The following is an 18997-nucleotide window of genomic DNA, read 5'->3' on the forward strand; positions in this document are numbered from 1 at the left end:
AGCTACTCTGCTGTACAGGAGGAGGTGTTGTTGCATTGTGCATCTCCCAGAGTGGGATTTATAATAAAAGAACACCAGAGGTCTGGACCCTGTTAAAGTGATGAGTATATAACACCATCATAATCTCATGTAAGCTTGTCTACTATGTGCAATGATCACAAAGCAAAGAGCCAAAACAGTGACAGGAAAGCCAGTAGCTGTGCTGAATACAACTTGCAAAAATAAAAAACTGAATCCAAACAGTCTCAGCGAATCAAGAGTTTATGAAAGGATGGCAGGTGAATGATACAGAAGTAAATATCTGACAGCATTCTAGTAGTTATGCATGTTGTTGCTGAATCACTTAAGTTGTAATCACAATAAATCAATCAATTATTTTCCCACGTGAATTTTTCATTGTTGACATAATGCTGATCAGTTTTTACATTATTTTATGCGATAGAAGAGAAAAGACTACAACCACTAGTATGAACATTTCAGGATGGTCCCATAGTCAGTCACGACCCACAGATTGCCACGATCATAGCTCACATGGTTGATGCGAGAGGGCATTGGTAATTTGGTCCAGCCCGTGCCTTGTGGAGTGCTGCTGTCGATGCCTTGTCTGTAGAGAGAAGACATTGATACTTAAATCATTGGATCTGTTTTATTTGTGCAATTGAGGTTTTGGCCTCAGCTCCTCGCCATATTATCTGTCCTGAGTTAAGAGTTGTAAGTCTCATGGTTGCTCGGTCTGGTGACCCAAATATAATGTCTCGTGTGTCAGATTAGTTCAGCTGTGTCTCTCTTCTGTATTTATTGTGTGTTTTCCTTTGTTCTTTGTCGGGTCGTCTGCATTTCCTCTGCTCTTCTTCACTCCACATTTTCAGGTTTCAGGTTTTCTAGTTCAATGTTTCAAGTTTCATGTTCACCTTTTCCCAGTTTAGGTTTTGTTAGTTTCCTTTGTGCCATTTGTTTTGTAATATTTGTTGCAGCCCTAAATAAAGGCTTGCTTTCTGTTAACATCCACCTCCCTCTCCATTTGTCTGCATTTGGGTCCGCATTCTAACTTAACTTCTAACTTATATGTTTTTATTGATTAGCATTCAAATATCTCAGTGAAGACAGAACAAAGATTTACCACAAAGCAAGAAAGCATGAGACAAGGCTAATCAAAAGGTATTGGCTGAAGCATTTGCTTATTACGCCAACCCTTTTAACAACAGATCTTTTAGCATGCAGCTCCTGTACACAGGGCTCGAAGCAAATAATAAAACAAAGCAAAAACAAAACAAACAAACAAACAAACAAGAAAAAAACAAAAAAACAAAAAACTTTCCACCTTAGATAAGTAACTACATCAAAGCAAAAGAATCAAGAGGTTTTTTTGTTTTTTGTTTTTGTTTTTTTTGCTCTTTTCATTCTTGATAAATATATTTTTCTAATACTCTATTTTTAAACATGTTTTTAAACAAGGAAAATGAACTACACCTTTTTAAATCACTGTCATAACTATTCCACAGGTTAACTCCTCTAACAGAAACACATCTCTGCTTTATATTTGTCCTTATCTTGTTTTTTTTTAAAGAAATCTGTTCCCCTTAAGTCATATTGACTCTCTCTGACTTTGAACAGCTTCTGAGTACTGGGGCAAAGCAAGTTGTTTTGTGCTTTATACATTATCTGTGCCATTTTATATTCAACTAAATCATAAAATTTCAGGGTATTCAGATTAATAAACAAAATGTTAGTTGGTTCTATATAGTTTGATTGGTTTATAATTCTTATAGCTCTTTTTTGCAACTTGAAAATAGGAAGAGTGTTCGTTTTATATGCATTACCCCATATCTCCAGACAGTAAGTCATATATGGAAGCAACAGAGTACAATAGAGTGTGTATAATGATTTTTTGTTCAGGACATGCTTTGTTTTATAGAGAATAGCAATGGTTTTTGACATTTTTGTTTTCACATGGTTTATATGAGACTTCCAACTCAGCTTATCATCAATTATCACTCCAAGAAATTTATTTTCGTACACTCTTTCAATTTCAATTCCATTAACCCTGATTTTAGATACATTTTTCATTTGTCTAGTGCCAAAAATAATCAATTTTGTTTTCTTTATATTTAATGATAACTTATTTACATCAAACCAGTTTTTTAATATATTTAACTCCTTTTCCGCTGTAGTCAGAAGCTGTTCCAGGTTTTTACCTGAGCAATACAGAGTGGTGTCATCAGCAAACAATACACATTTTAACAGTTTGGAAATGCTACATATGTCATTTATGTATAATATAAATAATTTAGGGCCCAGCACAGAGCCCTGAGGAACACCACAAGTTACCTTCAACTGCTTAGATTTTACATTATTGAATTCGACATATTGATATCTGTCATCCAGGTAACTTTTCATCCACTTGTATGCTAACCCTCTTATGCCATATCTCTCTAGTTTATTCATTAATATAGAATGATCAATCGTATCAAACGCCTTTTTTAAGTCTATAAAAACACCAACAGTATATTCCTTATTATCTATAGCATTAGATATCCCTTCTACAAGTTCCATCACTGCCATCGAAGTGGACCTTTTCACTCTAAAGCCATATTGGTTATCACTTAGGAGATTATGCTTCTCAATATATTTATCAAGTCTATTAACAAATAACTTTTCTAAAATTTTTGAGAACTGTGGGAGCAGTGATATTGGCCTATAATTGGTAAACTGACTTCTCTCTCCGTTTTTATGGATTGGAATAACTTTTGCTATTTTCATTTGTGAGGGAAATACACCAGTTTGAAAGGACAGATTACAAATGTATGCGAAAGGTTGCACTATATATTCTATAATACTTTTAACTAATATCATGTCAATACCAAAACAGTCAGTGGACTTTTTATTTTTAAATGTCTTCACAATGTTAATTATTTCTCTATGAGTTACAGCACCAATAAACATGGAGGACACATTCTGAGTAATATGTTTATTTAGGTCGTTATTATTTCTTGACTCTGGAATTTCTTTTGCTAAATTAAAGCCAACATTTACAAAGAAATCATTAAATTCATTTGCAATGTCTTTAGTTTTATCAAGCACAATATCTTTATCTTTTTAAAAATAATCTGGATAATTCTTATTTTTTGAGCCCTTTTTGATTATACTATTTAATATCCTCCATGTTTCTTGTGTGTTACTTCTACTTTGCTCCAATAATTTGTGGTAATATTCTTTCTTACTTGTTCTTATAATATTTACTAATCTATTTTTATATAACTTGTACTTTATTTCAGCATCTTTTGTCCTCTGTTTTATGAATCTCTTATATAGATTATTTTTCTTTTTACATGCATCTTCTATCCCCTTTGTGATCCATGGCTTATTTGATCTGTGATGCTTTCTAGTGATTTTCATTAAAGGACAATGTTTTTCATATAGTGAAATTACAGTTGATAAGAATGCATCATATGCACTATTTGAATCTTCATTTGCAAAAACCTCATTCCAATTGTGTTCCTTTAAGTCCACCTGGAGGGCAGCAATGGCTCTTGTTGTTCTAAGTCGTATCATATCAAATATTTGATTCTTTTGTTTAGTTTTAATCCCAAAATAATTTTGAAAAATTGCAAAAACAGGAAGATGATCGCTTATATCAGTTATAAGAAGTCCACCTACTATTTCATGGTCAATTTTATTTGTGAATATATTATCTATCAATGTAGCTGTATCAATTGTTATTCTACTTGGTTTTATAATTACAGGGAAAAGGGAGTTACTATACATTGTATTTATGAAATCTGTTGTTTTCTGATGTCCATTTGGGTTTAGCAAATCTATATTAAAATCACCACAAATTATTTGCACTTTTTTATCATTTAGGTTGCTAAACATAGCAGCAAGTTTTTCATTGAATGTCTCAAGGCATGAACCTGGTGTCCTATAGATGCAACTTATAATTATATTGTTAGCTTTTTCAACATGGATTTCAATAGTGACACATTCCAATACGTTATCTATGGTGCTTGACATACATTCAATCAGACTACATTTCAAAACTTTATCTACATATAAGGCAACACCGCCTCCTTTTTTATTCACCCTGTTCATTGTAAATAATTCGTATCCTTCCAGTCCCATTTCACTAATTTTCTCATTATCGAGCCATGTTTCTGATATTGCAATTATATTAAACTTTTTTAACTTACTTAAACATTCTGTAATTTTAGAAAATTTTTTATACAGGCTTCTACTATTGAAATGTATGACCGACAATGCATTTGCCATTTTAATATTCATATTGAATTGGTCATCTGTATAGTACTCACAAGTATTATTGGTGTTATTGTAGAAGTGGGTATCTGGGTCAATGTTACTTTCAGGGTCATGCATGTTGTGCTCTGCATAGTTAAACGTTTTGAAGTTTGTTTTCTCAGCGTGTGTGGCAAAATAACCACCTTGACAGTCCTTTTCATAATCAATTCTCTTCTCTCCACGCCGTCTGCCTTAGCAGGCGTGACAGGAAGAGGTAAATATGTTTAACAGATGTGAAAAATGAGATTTCTATGATTTCTTTTAAGTGAACACCTAAATGTATTATAGAGGAGAGACAGATCATTCAAAGAATCCACAACTGAAATCTGAAAATTCTGTAAAGTCAAAGATAACCAGAGGAGCATAATTTCTGAGTTACAGAAACTATGATGATTATAAGTAAACATTACTAGTTTTCTTTTTTAGCATTTGACTGGTGATTCTACACATGAACATTTTATGGCTCAGTGATCATTACAATGAAAGTTGCTTCTAGAAAGATTTAAGCACAAATTGCCTTTGTGAGCAATTTGTTATTCATTTGTGGAGAGGTCATTCTAAGGTTGAAGAGCAAAATAGTGGTTGATCCATTGCATGGATAACAACAGAGGAGTCAAAAACATAATAACCTGATTCAAACAGAGACTGAAAGAGTCAAAGCAAAAAGAAAGAAAGAAGAAAGAAGAGAAATACTGCCAGGGCTAGTTAAAATGCTATCAGACTAGATTAAGTGTTTACCTTTGGAAGACATCTCCTTCTTTAGTTACAACAAAGACGCTTCCATCAGTCCCAATTTCAACCATTACTGCAAGACCATCCACTTGTATCCAGCCACTGATGCCACAGGTGCTCGGTGTTACTTTCTGTCATGAAAAGCAATAATGGTGAGATGTCTTGATCATACAAATAACAACACAAATGATCATTAAAATAAAAAATAATTTACTGTGAAGTAGATGTTTTGACCCAAGTTCACTCCCCAGCATCCATATTTTGAGCTGCAACTGACATACATTAAAAGCCCAGGCAGGGTTGTCCAGCTCAGGGGGCTCTGTTCCCTGTAGGCTGAGGCAATGGTGCTTTTCAGACAGTGGATGGTGGAGATGTCGGTAACTCCCACCACCTGACCATCACCTCCAGCATCCACCTGCTGTAAACTCTCACCTGAAGACACACAGAGGTACAGATCATTCATTCTAACAGCTGCTACTGTGCACACTCTACTGTGTTAAGTCTGTGATAAAGCTCACCATTCGCAAAAACAAAGCTGCCAGCTACGTATTTGTAGACCCTGTCGTCGAGGTCAACACCCCAGATTCCTGCAGGTCCCACTGAGACATGCTTCAGGTTGAGTGAGCCCATTTTGTACCACTGTGATCCAAGCAGAAAGTATGCATAATTGTTGCTGTCTGTCATCACAACGTTCCCCTGTCCAGCATCAATCTGTACAGCAGGAAACTGTTGTGGACCCTCCGTGCAAGTGCAGCCTGTGATTAAAAAAGCACAAGTTAACTCAATGCATGATGTATCACTTTTAAAGGGAACTTTTTGTTTTGCTCTATTTATTTTACCTTCATAGGCTTCAAGAAATATTGCATTGTCACTTTTTAAAATCAGGACTTACCATGACTGACAAACGGGTAACTAAGGACCAACAAGAAGGCTGCAAAAAATTTCATATTGTGTCTGAGTCTGTGTGTTAAAGGAATGAATCTCTGTATCTTTGCTGAGCTACTGCCCTATGACAGGTGTGTTTGTGTTACTTTTATAGCACACTGAAACATTAGAACTGTGAGTCTGACCTGGTTTTCCAGGCAGTTTTCCAGAGCTAATAAAAGAAGAAATGTTTTAGCATTTACTAGAAACTAAGAGTAAGAACTGATAAGTGATATCTTCCTGGAGATTATTTAATAGAATCTACAATGGATTTAAATCGGCCCATGATGTAGTGATCTGTGCTAAACAGATTATTTTCTTCTTCTATTGTTGCGATATAATCACATCGTGCTGACAATGACCGTATGAAATGTTATCATTCAACAGTTCCATTCAAGTGGGTAAAAAAAATATCTAATAGAGATCTCTTCTCTGAGATATAAATGTTTTTGTTCGTTCATTTGTCTTTTCAGCCAAACTAACCACGAGGATCCATATTGGGAAATACAGTGGCTTGCAAAAGTATCAGTCCCCTTGAACTTTTCCACATTTTGTCACATTACAGCCACAAACATGAATCAATTTTAGATTTTCAGATTAGATGGACAGCGTTTGTGAACAGCAGTTTTCAGATCTTGCCACAGATTCTCGATTGGATTTAGATCTGGACTTTGACTGGGCCAGTCTAACACATGGATATGTTTTGTTTTAAACCGTTCCATTGTTGCCCTGGCTTTATGTTTAGAGTCGTTGTCCTGCTGGAAGGTGAACCTCCGCCCCAGTCTCAAGTCTTTGGCAGACTCCAAGAGGTTTTCTTCCAAGATTGCCCTGTATTTGGCTCTATCCATCTTCCCATCAACTCTGACCAGCTTCCCTGTCCCTGCTGAAGAGAAGCACCCCCAGAGCATGATGCTGCCTCCACCATATTTGACAGTGGGGATGGTGTGTTCAGAGTGATGTGCAGTGTTAGTTTTCTGCCACACATAGCGTTTTGCATTTTGGCCAAAAAGTTCCATTTTGGTCTCATCTGACCAGAGCAGCTTCTTCCACGTTTGCTGTGTCCCCCACATGGCTTGTGGCAAACTGCAAACGGGACTTCTGTTAACAATGGCTTTCTTCTTGCCACTCTTCCATAAAGGCCAACTTTGTGCAGTGCACGACTAATAGTTGCCCTATGGACAGATTCCCCCACCTGAGCTGTAGATCTATGCAGCTCGTCCAGAGTCACCGTGGGACTCTTGGCTGCATTTCTGATCAGCGTTCTCCTTGTTCGGCCTTTGAGTTTAGGTTTATAGTTGTGCCATACTCCTTCCATTTCTGAATGATTGCTTGAACAGTGCTCCGTGGAATGTTCAAGGCTTGAGAAATCTTTTTGTAGCCTAAGCCTGCTTTAAATTTCTCAATAACTTTATCCCTGACCTGTCTGGTGTGTTCTTTGGACTTCATGGTGTTGTTGCTCCCAATATTCTCTTAGACAACCTCTGAGGCCTTCTTCTTCTTCTTCTGTCAAGTTTAACGGCAGCTTGCATCCAAAACTGTTGCATTACTGTCACCTCCTGGCTGTTAATCGTCCGTCATTCCTGAATCCTCAGATCCTCTTGATGAGACCAGTATTTCTCAAAAAACGAAAAACCACCACTTTCCCTTCACCATGACTTAACTCTTTAACCACTCGTTCAAACGTAAGTTCCCTTCCACCACTCATTTCACCCCACATCACCCTCCTGTGACTTGCATACTTCCTGCAACTAAGGAGTACATGCTCAACCGTCTCCATAGCAGTGCACCCATCACACAACCCAGTCGGATGTTTTCCTATCCTAAAAAGAGTACCATTTAAAAAGCAGTGGCCTGTTTGTATTCTACTGACAACAACCTCCTCCTGTCTCTTTAATCCGCTACTCCTCTTAGCTTCTATTGTGTTTTGCACCCTATACAAATGTCTCCCTTTTGTTTCATTATCCCATGCCATTTGCCAGAAGTTCCTACTTTCTGTCCAAACTACACTTTTCCCTTCAGATTTTGACAGTGGTATCTGTGCATCTATATCGACTCTTTTAACAGCTGCTTTGGCCAACCTATCTGCACTTTCATTACCCAAAATACCCACATGAGCCGGAGTCCACATTATTACTACATGTTTATTTTTGTCAGACAGTCTATGATGAGCAAAAAGAATGTCATACAGAATTTGCTGATGGGTAGTTGTGTATCCTTGTTCAATACTTAATAATGCCGACAATGAATCACTGCATATCAGTACTTTTGAGACTCTGCTGTCTTCCACCCATTCTAGAGCCAGCAGTATGGCATACAATTCAACTGCATATACACCCAGATGAGTTGATGTTCTTTTCGCAATCTTTAAATTTAACTCTGGAATTACCACTGCTACACTAGTTGCTTCAGTCTTAGGATCTTTTGACCCATCTGTATAAACCTGTAAAAATTCACTGTATTTGCTCTCCAATCTGTTATAAAATCTTTGACAAATATCTGTGATAAATTTCTGCTTCTTAGTGTCCGTTAATTATCGGTCTATGTCAACATTTCTCAATGTCCATATGGGTAACCTCTGAGGCCGTCACAGAGCAGCTGTATTTGTACTGACATTAGATTACACACAGGTGCACTCTATTTAGTCATTAGCACTCATCAGGCAATGTCTATGGGCAACTGACTGCACTCAGACCAAAGGGGGCTGAATAATTATGCACACCCCACTTTGCAGTTATTTATTTGTAAAAAATGTTTGGAATCATGTATGATTTTCGTTCCACTTCTCACGTGTACACCACTTTGTGTTTGTCTTTCACGTGGAATTCCAATAAAACTGATTCATGTTTGTGGCTGTAATGTGACAAAATGTGGAAAAGTTCAAGGGGGCCGAATACTTTTGCAAGTCGCTGTATATCACCTCCCAGGAGAGCTACCTCTGGACTCTGATATTTTTATTTTCAAGGAGAAAAATGGATTTCAAAAATGCATCCAATGGCTATGTGGTAATAATGTTAGCATGTTGACTGTGTGTCATACTTCCTTATAGTACAGGGTGGGCCATTTATATTGATACACCGTAATAAAATGGGAATGGTTGGTGATATTAAAGTCCTGTTTGTGGCACATTAGTATATCTGAGGGGGCAAACTTCTCAAGATCGGTGGTGACCATGGTGGCCATTTAGAAGTCGGCCATCTTGGATACAACTTTTGTTTTTTCAATAGGAAGAGGGTCATGTGACACATCAAACTTATTGGTAATGTCACAAGAAAAACAATGGTGTGCTTGGTTCCAACGTAACAACGTGCAACAGATCAGCAACAAATTTAGTGGGATTCCCTTGTTCGGCTCCCTCCGGCACTCCTAATATACACAAATTGCATCGTCTTCCCCGATTCTCCAAGTCGTCCGTTTTCAGCAGCAACTTCTTGTATTGGTTACTCAGATCTGCGAAACATGTCTCCATAACTTCTAGCCGCTTGTCCAGATTATTCAAGCCTTCTTCGTGTTCGCCCAACTTCTCAGTACATTCGTCAAGAGCGGTTTGGATGGGCGAAATGGCTCGTTTAATTTCGTCCCGTAGGTTGTCATTTTCCTCTTGAATCACTTCTTTGACAATGTCGCGGAAAGCTAGCAGTGTCGCTGGATCAACGGTAGTTTTGCTAGCGGTCTCTGAGCAGCTAGCTTGCGCTCCTTTAGCAGACTGCTTGGGAGGCATTTCACTTCGAGATAAGCCAAAAAGATGGAAAGAAAAACAGCTAAAACAATGCTGGCTTTTTTAATAGAGCTTAAGAAATCTCTGAATTGAGCCACAATAGGTGAACCATAAAGTAATTTAACAGATAAATGGGACCTCGTGGTTTGCACGTCTACTCCATAACACGCCCCCTCTTTTTTTTTCTTTTTTTCCTTTCTTTATCTGAAAACAAACACAAGTAAAAACCTAATATGTATGCGAGGCTTCAGGAAACCCCAACAGTGTGGAAGGATAAGGAATAGGTTGGAAATAAAAGTGCAGATGACATCATGATGGATGAGGATGACTGTGCTTACTTCAAGTCCCATAATGTCAGGTTTATACCGTTACCACGGAGGATATACAATAACAGAACTTTTTACATGTTGCAGAACAGATGTAGCCTCATGTCATTGTGATGTAAAACATGAATAGGAAACATGAGAACATCAGCTTGTAAGCTATAAGTACATGAACAAACTGTAAATGACTTATGGTTCAAACTAGCCTACCATCTTTTACTATTAGTTCAGATTCAGCATCAAAAGTAACAAATTCTTGACTTTGACATAATTATGACATTTACGGGTCAATGTGAAGCACTTCTGTTTGAACTGAGGTGGGAAATGGGTGCAGCTACTCTGCTGTACAGGAGGAGGTGTTGTTGCATTGTGCATCTCCCATAGTGGGATTTATAATAAAAGAACACCAGAGGTCTGGACCCTGTTAAAGTGATGAGTATATAACACCATCATAATCTCATGTAAGCTTGTTGAGTATTGCAGCATCGACAGCGATCAACTCGAAGGAAAATGACGACGGAGGCAAAAATGTCCTTAACATTTTGGGAACTTTATTCCACATCAACACGCGGCAAAACTTTCCACATGGGTGCCATTTTCGTTATAGTACTTTTTTCTTTTCTTAGGGGCGTGATGACGCAGCATCCGTGCTCTTACAATGAAACAGTGCCTCCTTGTGGTGACAACTAAAATACTGTCTCTGTTAAACCACAGTAACCATAATGCAGTTAAACACTGTACAACATGAGTACACACAATGAATATCTTAACACCCCCTCTTGTACTCAGGTTGCTGGAATCTAAAGAAAAGTTGTACAATAAACAGTTGTACAATCTCTACCACACTTCCCTTTTTTTTTCCCTTTCTTTTTCTCTCTCTTTTTTCTTCTTTTAAGCACCAAACATAACGTCAGCAAACTTAGCAAGTTTTAGCTTAGAAACAGGTTTGGTCATAACATCTGCAACCATTTCTTCAGTGGTGCAATATAACAGACACATTTTCTCTTCATTTACAATGGACCTTACAAAATGATATTTAATGTCCACATGTTTGCACCTCTGTCGACTCACAGGGTTTTTAGCCAGGGCAATTGTTCCCTGGTTGTCCTCGTACACTATTGTTTGAGTGTATCTGTAGTCATCTATACCTTTCAAAAGCTGTTCTAAATATATACACTCTTGCATTGTGGAAGCCAGAGCCATATACTCTGCTTCACAGGTAGAGAGCGCCACCGTGGGCTGTTTCTTGGTCTTCCATGAAACTAAAGAACTGTTGTTACATGATGCCCAGTCAGCATCACTGTAGGCCACTAGACCCAAATTTTCATCCGTGTTTCTCCTAAAACACAACTTCTTATCTTTGGACCCTTTGAGATATCTCAACACATGTTTCACAGTTCCCCATTGTTCTTCTGTAGGCTCATGGAAATGTTGTGATAACTTGCTTACCACAAAACTCAGGTCAGGACGGGTACCTGATGCGAGCTATATAAGACTGCCCACCGCCTCTCTATACATCCTCACACCTCTCATCTTAGTAGCATCTTCTGTGTAACACAACTTCTGATCACAGGGAGTTTCTCTGGGTTTACAGTTCTGCATGTTAAACCTCATCAGTATCTTGTTGACATATGTTTCTTGTGACATTGTTACACATCCATCAGACTGAGTGAAATCAATACCCAGAAAATGCTTAACTCTGCCCAAGTCTTTCATCTTAAATTTGACTGAAAGCATTTCTTTCGCATCCTTCATTACCTTTTCATTGCCAGCAGCAATTATCAGGTCGTCCACCCAGATTATCATAATCACCATGCCATTTTTTGTCTCTTTGGTATAAACACAGTGGTCTGCTGGGTTTTGCCTGAAACTGTTCGCTGTTAGGTATTCATGCAAGATCCTATTCCAGTTACGACCAGATTGTTTTAACCCATACAAGGATTTTTGTAATCTACAGACTAGCCCTTCTCCTTCTTCATAACCTTCTGGCTGATCAATGTAGATTTCATAATCAATGGGAGCGTGTAAATACGCTGTCTTCACATCCATTTGATGGAGTAACAGGTTCTCCTGCGCTGCTTTCTGTAACAAAACTCTTATGCTGGTTAAGTTGGCTGTTGGTGAGAATGTCTCTCCATAATCTATCCCCGACTGTTGGCTGTAACCCTTGGCTACGAACCTTGCCTTGTATCTGTCGTTTCCCTCAATGTCACTCTTAACGGAATAAACCCACTTCCCCCCCACAGTTTTCTTTCCCTTTGGCAAAGTGGTTAGGGTGAAAGTGTCATTTTCCCGTAACGAGTGAATTTCTTCATCCATGGCTTTGATCCAGTTCTTTGAGTTAGCTGATTCTATGGCTTCCTTAAATGTGTTTGGGACACCACACACTGCTCTGTAGCAGTAGTCTATGGTAGTGTGGATCCCATTGCTGCCACTGTTGGCAGCTACAAAGTCATTTAAATGTCCCGGTTTTCTTCTCTCCCTAATAGGATACCTTTTGTTGTCAGATCCATCACTTGCCACACTTGACTCTTTTTGTTCACGCTCATCAGGTATACCATTTTGTGGACTTTTGTCTGTCACAATAGGTTCTGGAACCTCCTCATTGTCCTTGTCACCTTTCTCTGAAGGTCTGTTAGCCATAGGCTGTCTTACTCTGCTACAGTCACCATTTAGTTCCCCCTCATCTGTCTGTGTTTGTCTTTCTACATTTACTTTGCTCACAAACTTAACAAGTCTATGTTTCTGAACTTTCTCAGTTTCTGGGTGGTAAACTAAGTAGGCGGGACTGTTCTTATCATAACCTACAAAGAAACCTTGGTCACATTTTGAATCAAGTTTCCCCTTGTCCTGTTTGTATGCATAGCACACAGACCCAAATTTCTGCATCTTTGACAAGTCTGGCTTTTTACCAGTCAGCATTTGGTAGGGTGTTTTCCCTGTTCGCTTATTAAAGCATCTGTTCCGTGTTACAGCAGCAGTTTGAATGGCATAGTTCCATAGGCATTTTGGTAGCTGACTCTCAATTAGCATGCACTTGCCCATCTCGAAAAGAGTACGCCACCCCCTCTCGGCTGTACCGTTCTGTTGGGGTGAGTACGGGGCTGATGTCTCATGCTTGATGCCATTTTTTCTTAACAGGGTTTGGAAATCTCTACATGTGAACTCTGTCCCATTGTCTGATCTGATGCATTTTACTTTGCCATATGGTGCAACATCCGCTAGAAATTTCTCTGTTGCCTGCACTGTATCAGTTTTCGTCTTCAGGAAATATACAAACACTGAGTTTGAATAATCATCAGTGAATGACTGCACATATTTGTACCCATCAATAGATTCAGTGGCTATCGGACCTGCTAAATCTGTGTGTACCATTTGTAAAGGAGCCTTTGCTCTTGTATCAGGATCTCTGTTTCGGGTTTGTGCAAACTTTCCCTGGATACACACTTCACATTCCTGGTCAGGTCTGTCGGTTCTCCCCTTAATCTGCATACCGTTAACCACACCTTGCAATCTTACTACATCTTCATAGTTGCAATGACCTAATATGTCATGCCATGCCTGTATGTCATGACAGGTGTTACACTTATTACTCTCAACTTCAGTCTGCAAATAGTACAACTTGCCATACACATGAATGTTAAAGTTAGTACCGTCTTTGTGGGTCAACATGTCTTGCCCTTGTTTAAAGGTGACTGTTGCTCCTAATGCGGTGGCTGACTTTACAGAGAATATGTTCTGGGGGTATGATGGAATAAACAGCGCATCTTTCAGCGTTGCTTTGCGTCGCTGGCCTGTATTGTCAATCAGGAACACCTCTGCGTCCCCCCTCTGTTGGGCAATGCCTCTGCACTGGGTACCGTCTGCCAGTTCCACGCTGTGTGACTCCGGTCTGAACGCGTTGTCGAAGCTCTTGAACTTGGCGATGTTGTTAATGATGTGTGAGGTAGCCCCAGTGTCTACCAACAGGCCTTTCTCCTCAATGCTGTATGCTGACTGCTGGACTTTGATGTCTACACCCTCAATCCTGAAGGCATAATCCGGCGTTTCTGCTTTGGATCCGTTGCCGCTCTCATCTGCGACCTTCCGCGCGCCATCTTGTTTGTATTTATATCTACATGTGGTATCACTGTGTGTGCTGCTTTTGCAATGACTGCACCACGTCCTCCGTCTGCACACTTTTGCTCGGTGGCCTTTTAGTCCGCACTTGAAACACACAATGTCCACATCGCTCTTGTATCTGCATTGTGCGCTGGATCTCGTGTGCTCACGCCCGGTTCTTCCTCCTGTTTTCATTACGTTGTCGCTACACTCCGATGCGCTTGACTTTTCGGTGTCTTCGAAACTACGTAGCTTTGTTTTGAACTCAGCAAACGTCATATCGTCTTTATCGTGAGTAACGTGTATTGCAAATGGCTTAAAACTTTCAGGTAGTCCTTTTAAAACCATAGCAATCAATAATCCATCACCTAAAGTCTCACCCGCATTGCGCAGTGCTGTAATGGCGGCCTCTGCTCTGATGACATAGTCTGTGACAGTCTCTTCCCTCTTTTTCTGAAGCGATGTCAGCGTGGTGTACAGGTTGATAATTCGGGGCTTCCCCTTTCCAGCGTAGTAGTCCCTCAATATTTTTAATGCTCTTCTCCCATTATCAGGGGCATCTCTCATAATCAGTGAGAGGCTTTTATCGTCCAAAAATTGGATTAACTCGGCGTAAGCGTCAGCGTTCTTCTTACCGTCTGCTGCTACTTCAGCCTCACTGTTCGGTTCCTTCAGAACAGTGTCTTTTAATCCCAACAAGTGCAAATATCCTAGCACCTTACTTTCCCAAAGTTCATATCTGGTCTCATCTCCGTCAAACATGAGTCGAGGCAGCCTGCTTGCTCCTCGTTGATCCATGTTGCTATTTAGCCGTTAGCCTGCTATCCGTTGTGGCTCCGGATCTTCATGAGAAAAAACTCTTCTTCGAGTCGGCCCTGGGCCCATAACCTGTTGAGTATTGCAGCATCGACAGCGATCAACTCGAAGGAAAATGACGACGGAGGCAAAAATGTCCTTAACATTTTGGGAACTTTATTCCACATCAACACGCGGCAAAACTTTCCACATGGGTGGCATTTTCGTTATAGTACTTTTTTCTTTTCTTAGGGGCGTGATGACGCAGCATCCGTGCTCTTACAATGAAACAGTGCCTCCTTGTGGTGACAACTAAAATACTGTCTCTGTTAAACCACAGTAACCATAATGCAGTTAAACACTGTACAACATGAGTACACACAATGAATATCTTAACAAAGCTTGTCTACTATGTGCAATGATCACAAAGCAAAGAGCCAAAACAGTGACAGGAAAGCCAGTAGCTGTGCTGAATACAACTTGCAAAAATAAAAAACTGAATCCAAACAGTCTCAGCGAATCAAGAGTTTATGAAAGGATGGCAGGTGAATGATACAGAAGTAAATATCTGACAGCATTCTAGTAGTTATGCATGTTGTTGCTGAATCACTTAAGTTGTAATCACAATAAATCAATCAATTATTTTCCCACGTGAATTTTTTATTGTTGACATAATGCTGATCAGTTTTTACATTGTTTTATGCGACAGAAGAGAAAACACTACAACCACTAGTATGAACATTTCAGGATGGTCCCATAGTCAGTCACGACCCACAGATTGCCACGATCATAGCTCACGTGGTTGATGCGAGAGGGCATTGGTAATTTGGTCCAGCCCGTGCCTTGTGGAGTGCTGCTGTCGATGCCTTGTCTGTAGAGAGAAGACATTGATACTTAAATCATTGGATCTGTTTTATTTGTGCAATTGAGGTTTTGGCCTCAGCTCCTCGCCATATTATCTGTCCTGAGTTAAGAGTTGTAAGTCTCATGGTTGCTCGGTCTGGTGACCCAAATATAATGTCTCGTGTGTCAGATTAGTTCAGCTGTGTCTCTCTTCTGTATTTATTGTGTGTTTTCCTTTGTTCTTTGTCGGGTCGTCTGCATTTCCTCTGCTCTTCTTCACTCCACATTTTCAGATTTCAGGTTTTCTAGTTCAATGTTTCAAGTTTCATGTTCACCTTTTCCCAGTTTAGGTTTTGTTAGTTTCCTTTGTGCCATTTGTTTTGTAATATTTGTTGCAGCCCTAAATAAAGGCTTGCTTTCTGTTAACATCCACCTCCCTCTCCATTTGTCTGCATTTGGTTCCGCATTCTCTTCTCTCCACGCCGTCTGCCTTAGCAGGCGTGACAGGAAGAGGTAAATATGTTTAACAGATGTGAAAAATGAGATTTCTATGATTTATTTTAAGTGAACACCTAAATGTATTATAGAGGAGAGACAGATCATTCAAAGAATCCACAACTGAAATCTGAAAATTCTTAGTTACTGAGTTTCTGAGTTACAGAAACTATGATGATTATAAGTAAACATTACTAGTTTTCTTTTTTAGCATTTGACTGGTGATTCTACACATGAACATTTTATGGCTCAGTGATCATTACAATGAAAGTCGCTTCTAGAAAGATTTAAGCACAAACTGCCTTTGTGAGCAATTTGTTATTCATTTGTGGAGAGGTCATTCTAAGGTTGAAGAGCAAAATAGTGGTTGATCCATTGCATGGATAACAACAGAGGAGTCAAAAACATAATAACCTGATTCAAACAGAGACTGAAAGAGTCAAAGCAAAAAGAAAGAAAGAAGAAAGAAAGAACAGAAATACTGCCAGGGCTAGTTAAAATGCTATCAGACTAGATTAAGTGTTTACCTTTGGAAGACATCTCCTCCTCTATTTACAACAAAGACGCTTCCATCAGTCCCAATTTCAACCATTACTGCAAGACCTTCCACTTGTATCCAGCCACTGATGCCACAGGTGCTCGGTGTTACTTTCTGTCATGAAAAGCAAATATGGTGAGATGTCTTGATCATACAAATAACAACACAAATGATCATTAAAATAAAAAATAATTTACTGTGAAGTAGATGTTTTGACCCGAGTTCACTCCCCAGCATCCATATTTTGAGCTGCAACTGACATACATTAAAAGCCCAGGCAGGGTTGTCCAGCTCAGGGGGCTCTGTTCCCTGTAGGCTGAGGCAATGGTGCTTTTCAGACAGTGGATGGTGGAGATGTCGGTAACTCCCACCACCTGACCATCACCTCCAGCATCCACCTGCTGTAAACTCTCACCTGAAGACACAGAGGTACAGATCATTCATTCTAACAGCTGCTACTGTGCACACTCTACTGTGTTAAGTCTGTGATAAAGCTCACCATTCGCAAAAACAAAGCTGCCAGCTACGTATTTGTAGACCCTGTCGTCGAGGTCAACACCCCAGATTCCTGCAGGTCCCACTGAGACATGCTTCAGGTTGAGTGAGCCCATTTTGTACCACTGTGATCCAAGCAGAAAGTATGCATAATTGTTGCTGTCTGTCATCACAACGTTCCCCTGTCCAGCATCAATCTGTACAGCAGGAAACTGTTGTGGACCCTCCGTGCAAGTGCAGCCTGTGATTAAAAAAGCACAAGTTAACTCAATGCATGATGTATCACTTTTAAAGGGAACTTTTTGTTTTGCTCTATTTATTTTACCTTCATTGGCTTCAAGAAATATTGCATTGTCACTTTTTAAAATCAGGACTTACCATGACTGACAAACGGGTAACTAAGGACCAACAAGAAGGCTGCAAAAAATTTCATATTGTGTCTGAGTCTGTGTGTTAAAGGAATGAATCTCTGTATCTTTGCTGAGCAACTCCCCTATGACAGGTGTGTTTGTGTTACTTTTATAGCACGCTGAAACATTAGAACTGTGAGTCTGACCTGGTTTTCCAGGCAGTTTTCCAGAGCTAATAAAGGAGGAAATGTTTTAGCATTTACTAGAAACTAAGAGTAAGAACTGATAAGTGATATCTTCCTGGAGATTATTTACTAGAATCTACAATGGATTTAAATCGGCCCATGATATAGTGATCTGTGCTAAACAGATTATTTTCTTCTTCTATTGTTGCGATATAATCACATCGTGCTGACAATGACCGTATGAAATGTTATCATTCAACAGTTCCATTCAAGTGGGTAAAAAAATATCTAATAGAGATCTCTTCTCTGAGATATAAATGTTTTTGTTCGTTCATTTGTCTTTTCAGCCAAACTAACCACGAGGATTCATATTGGGAAATACAGTGGCTTGCAAAAGTATCAGTCCCCTTGAACTTTTCCACATTTTGTCACATTACAGCCACAAACATGAATCAATTTTAGATTTTCAGATTAGATGGACAGTGTTTGTGAACAGCAGTTTTCAGATCTTGCCACAGATTCTCGATTGGATTTAGATCTGGACTTTGACTGGGCCAGTCTAACACATGGATATGTTTTGTTTTAAACCATTCCATTGTTGCCCTGGCTTTATGTTTAGGGTCGTTGTCCTGCTGGAAGGTGAACCTCCGCCCCAGTCTCAAGTCTTTTGCAGACTCCAAGAGGTTTTCTTCCAAGATTGTCCTGTATTTGGCTCCATCCATCTTCCCATCAACTCTGACCAGCTTCCCTGTCCCTGCTGAAGAGAAGCACCCCCAGAGCATGATGCTGCCACACCATATTTGACAGTGGGGATGGTGTGTTCAGAGTGATGTGCAGTGTTAGTTTTCTGCCACACATAGCATTTTGCATTTTGGCCAAAAAGTTCCATTTTGGTCTCATCTGACCAGAGCAGCTTCTTCCACGTTTGCTGTGTCCCCCACATGGCTTGTGGCAAACTGCAAACGGGACTTCTGTTAACAATGGCTTTCTTCTTGCCACTCTTCCATAAAGGCCAACTTTGTGCAGTGCACGACTAATAGTTGCCCTATGGACAGATTCCCCCACCTGAGCTGTAGATCTCTGCAGCTCGTCCAGAGTCACCGTGGGACTCTTGGCTGCATTTCTGATCAGCGTTCTCCTTGTTCGGCCTTTGAGTTTAGGTTTATAGTTGTGCCATACTCCTTCCATTTCTGAATGATCGCTTGAAC

General features: G+C 39.6%; 2 protein-coding genes and 3 long non-coding RNA genes across 5 annotated transcripts in view; 1 reads left to right on the top strand and 4 right to left on the bottom strand.

Moving 5' to 3' along the window:
* The window catches only part of LOC146498675 (uncharacterized), a 245408-nt gene that overhangs the window by 216498 nt on the left and 9913 nt on the right, over positions 1–18997 (bottom strand). The gene's annotated exons all lie outside the window — the stretch shown is intronic.
* Positions 250–6050, bottom strand: LOC146498679 (fish-egg lectin-like). The gene is made up of 5 exons (XM_085138241.1): positions 5918–6050; positions 5544–5780; positions 5240–5457; positions 5032–5156; positions 250–604 (listed from the first exon to the last, which is right to left on the bottom strand). Exons 1-5 carry the CDS (start codon positions 5970–5972, stop codon positions 463–465), a joined length of 777 nt encoding a protein of 258 aa, XP_084994367.1. The 5' UTR covers positions 5973–6050; the 3' UTR covers positions 250–462.
* LOC146498680 (uncharacterized) overlaps positions 1068–18997 on the top strand; it is a 129746-nt gene continuing 111816 nt past the window's right edge. Inside the window, exon 1 of the long non-coding RNA XR_014870259.1 lies at positions 1068–2271. This is a non-coding gene — a long non-coding RNA (uncharacterized LOC146498680). The remainder of the gene's footprint in view (positions 2272–18997) is intronic.
* Positions 6754–9710, bottom strand: LOC146498681 (uncharacterized). The gene is made up of 2 exons (XR_014870090.1): positions 8523–9710; positions 6754–7428 (listed from the first exon to the last, which is right to left on the bottom strand). It is a non-coding gene; the product is annotated as an uncharacterized LOC146498681 (long non-coding RNA).
* Positions 15394–17766, bottom strand: LOC146498682 (fish-egg lectin-like). The gene is made up of 5 exons (XM_085138239.1): positions 17633–17766; positions 17259–17495; positions 16957–17174; positions 16749–16873; positions 15394–15754 (listed from the first exon to the last, which is right to left on the bottom strand). The coding sequence occupies exons 1-5, from the start codon at positions 17685–17687 to the stop codon at positions 15613–15615; spliced, it is 777 nt and encodes a 258-aa protein (XP_084994365.1). The 5' UTR covers positions 17688–17766; the 3' UTR covers positions 15394–15612.

The sequence above is a fragment of the Neolamprologus multifasciatus genome, chromosome 17 (genome assembly GCF_963576455.1).
Source record: "Neolamprologus multifasciatus chromosome 17, fNeoMul1.2, whole genome shotgun sequence".
In the NCBI taxonomy this organism is placed as follows: Eukaryota; Metazoa; Chordata; class Actinopteri; order Cichliformes; family Cichlidae; genus Neolamprologus; species Neolamprologus multifasciatus.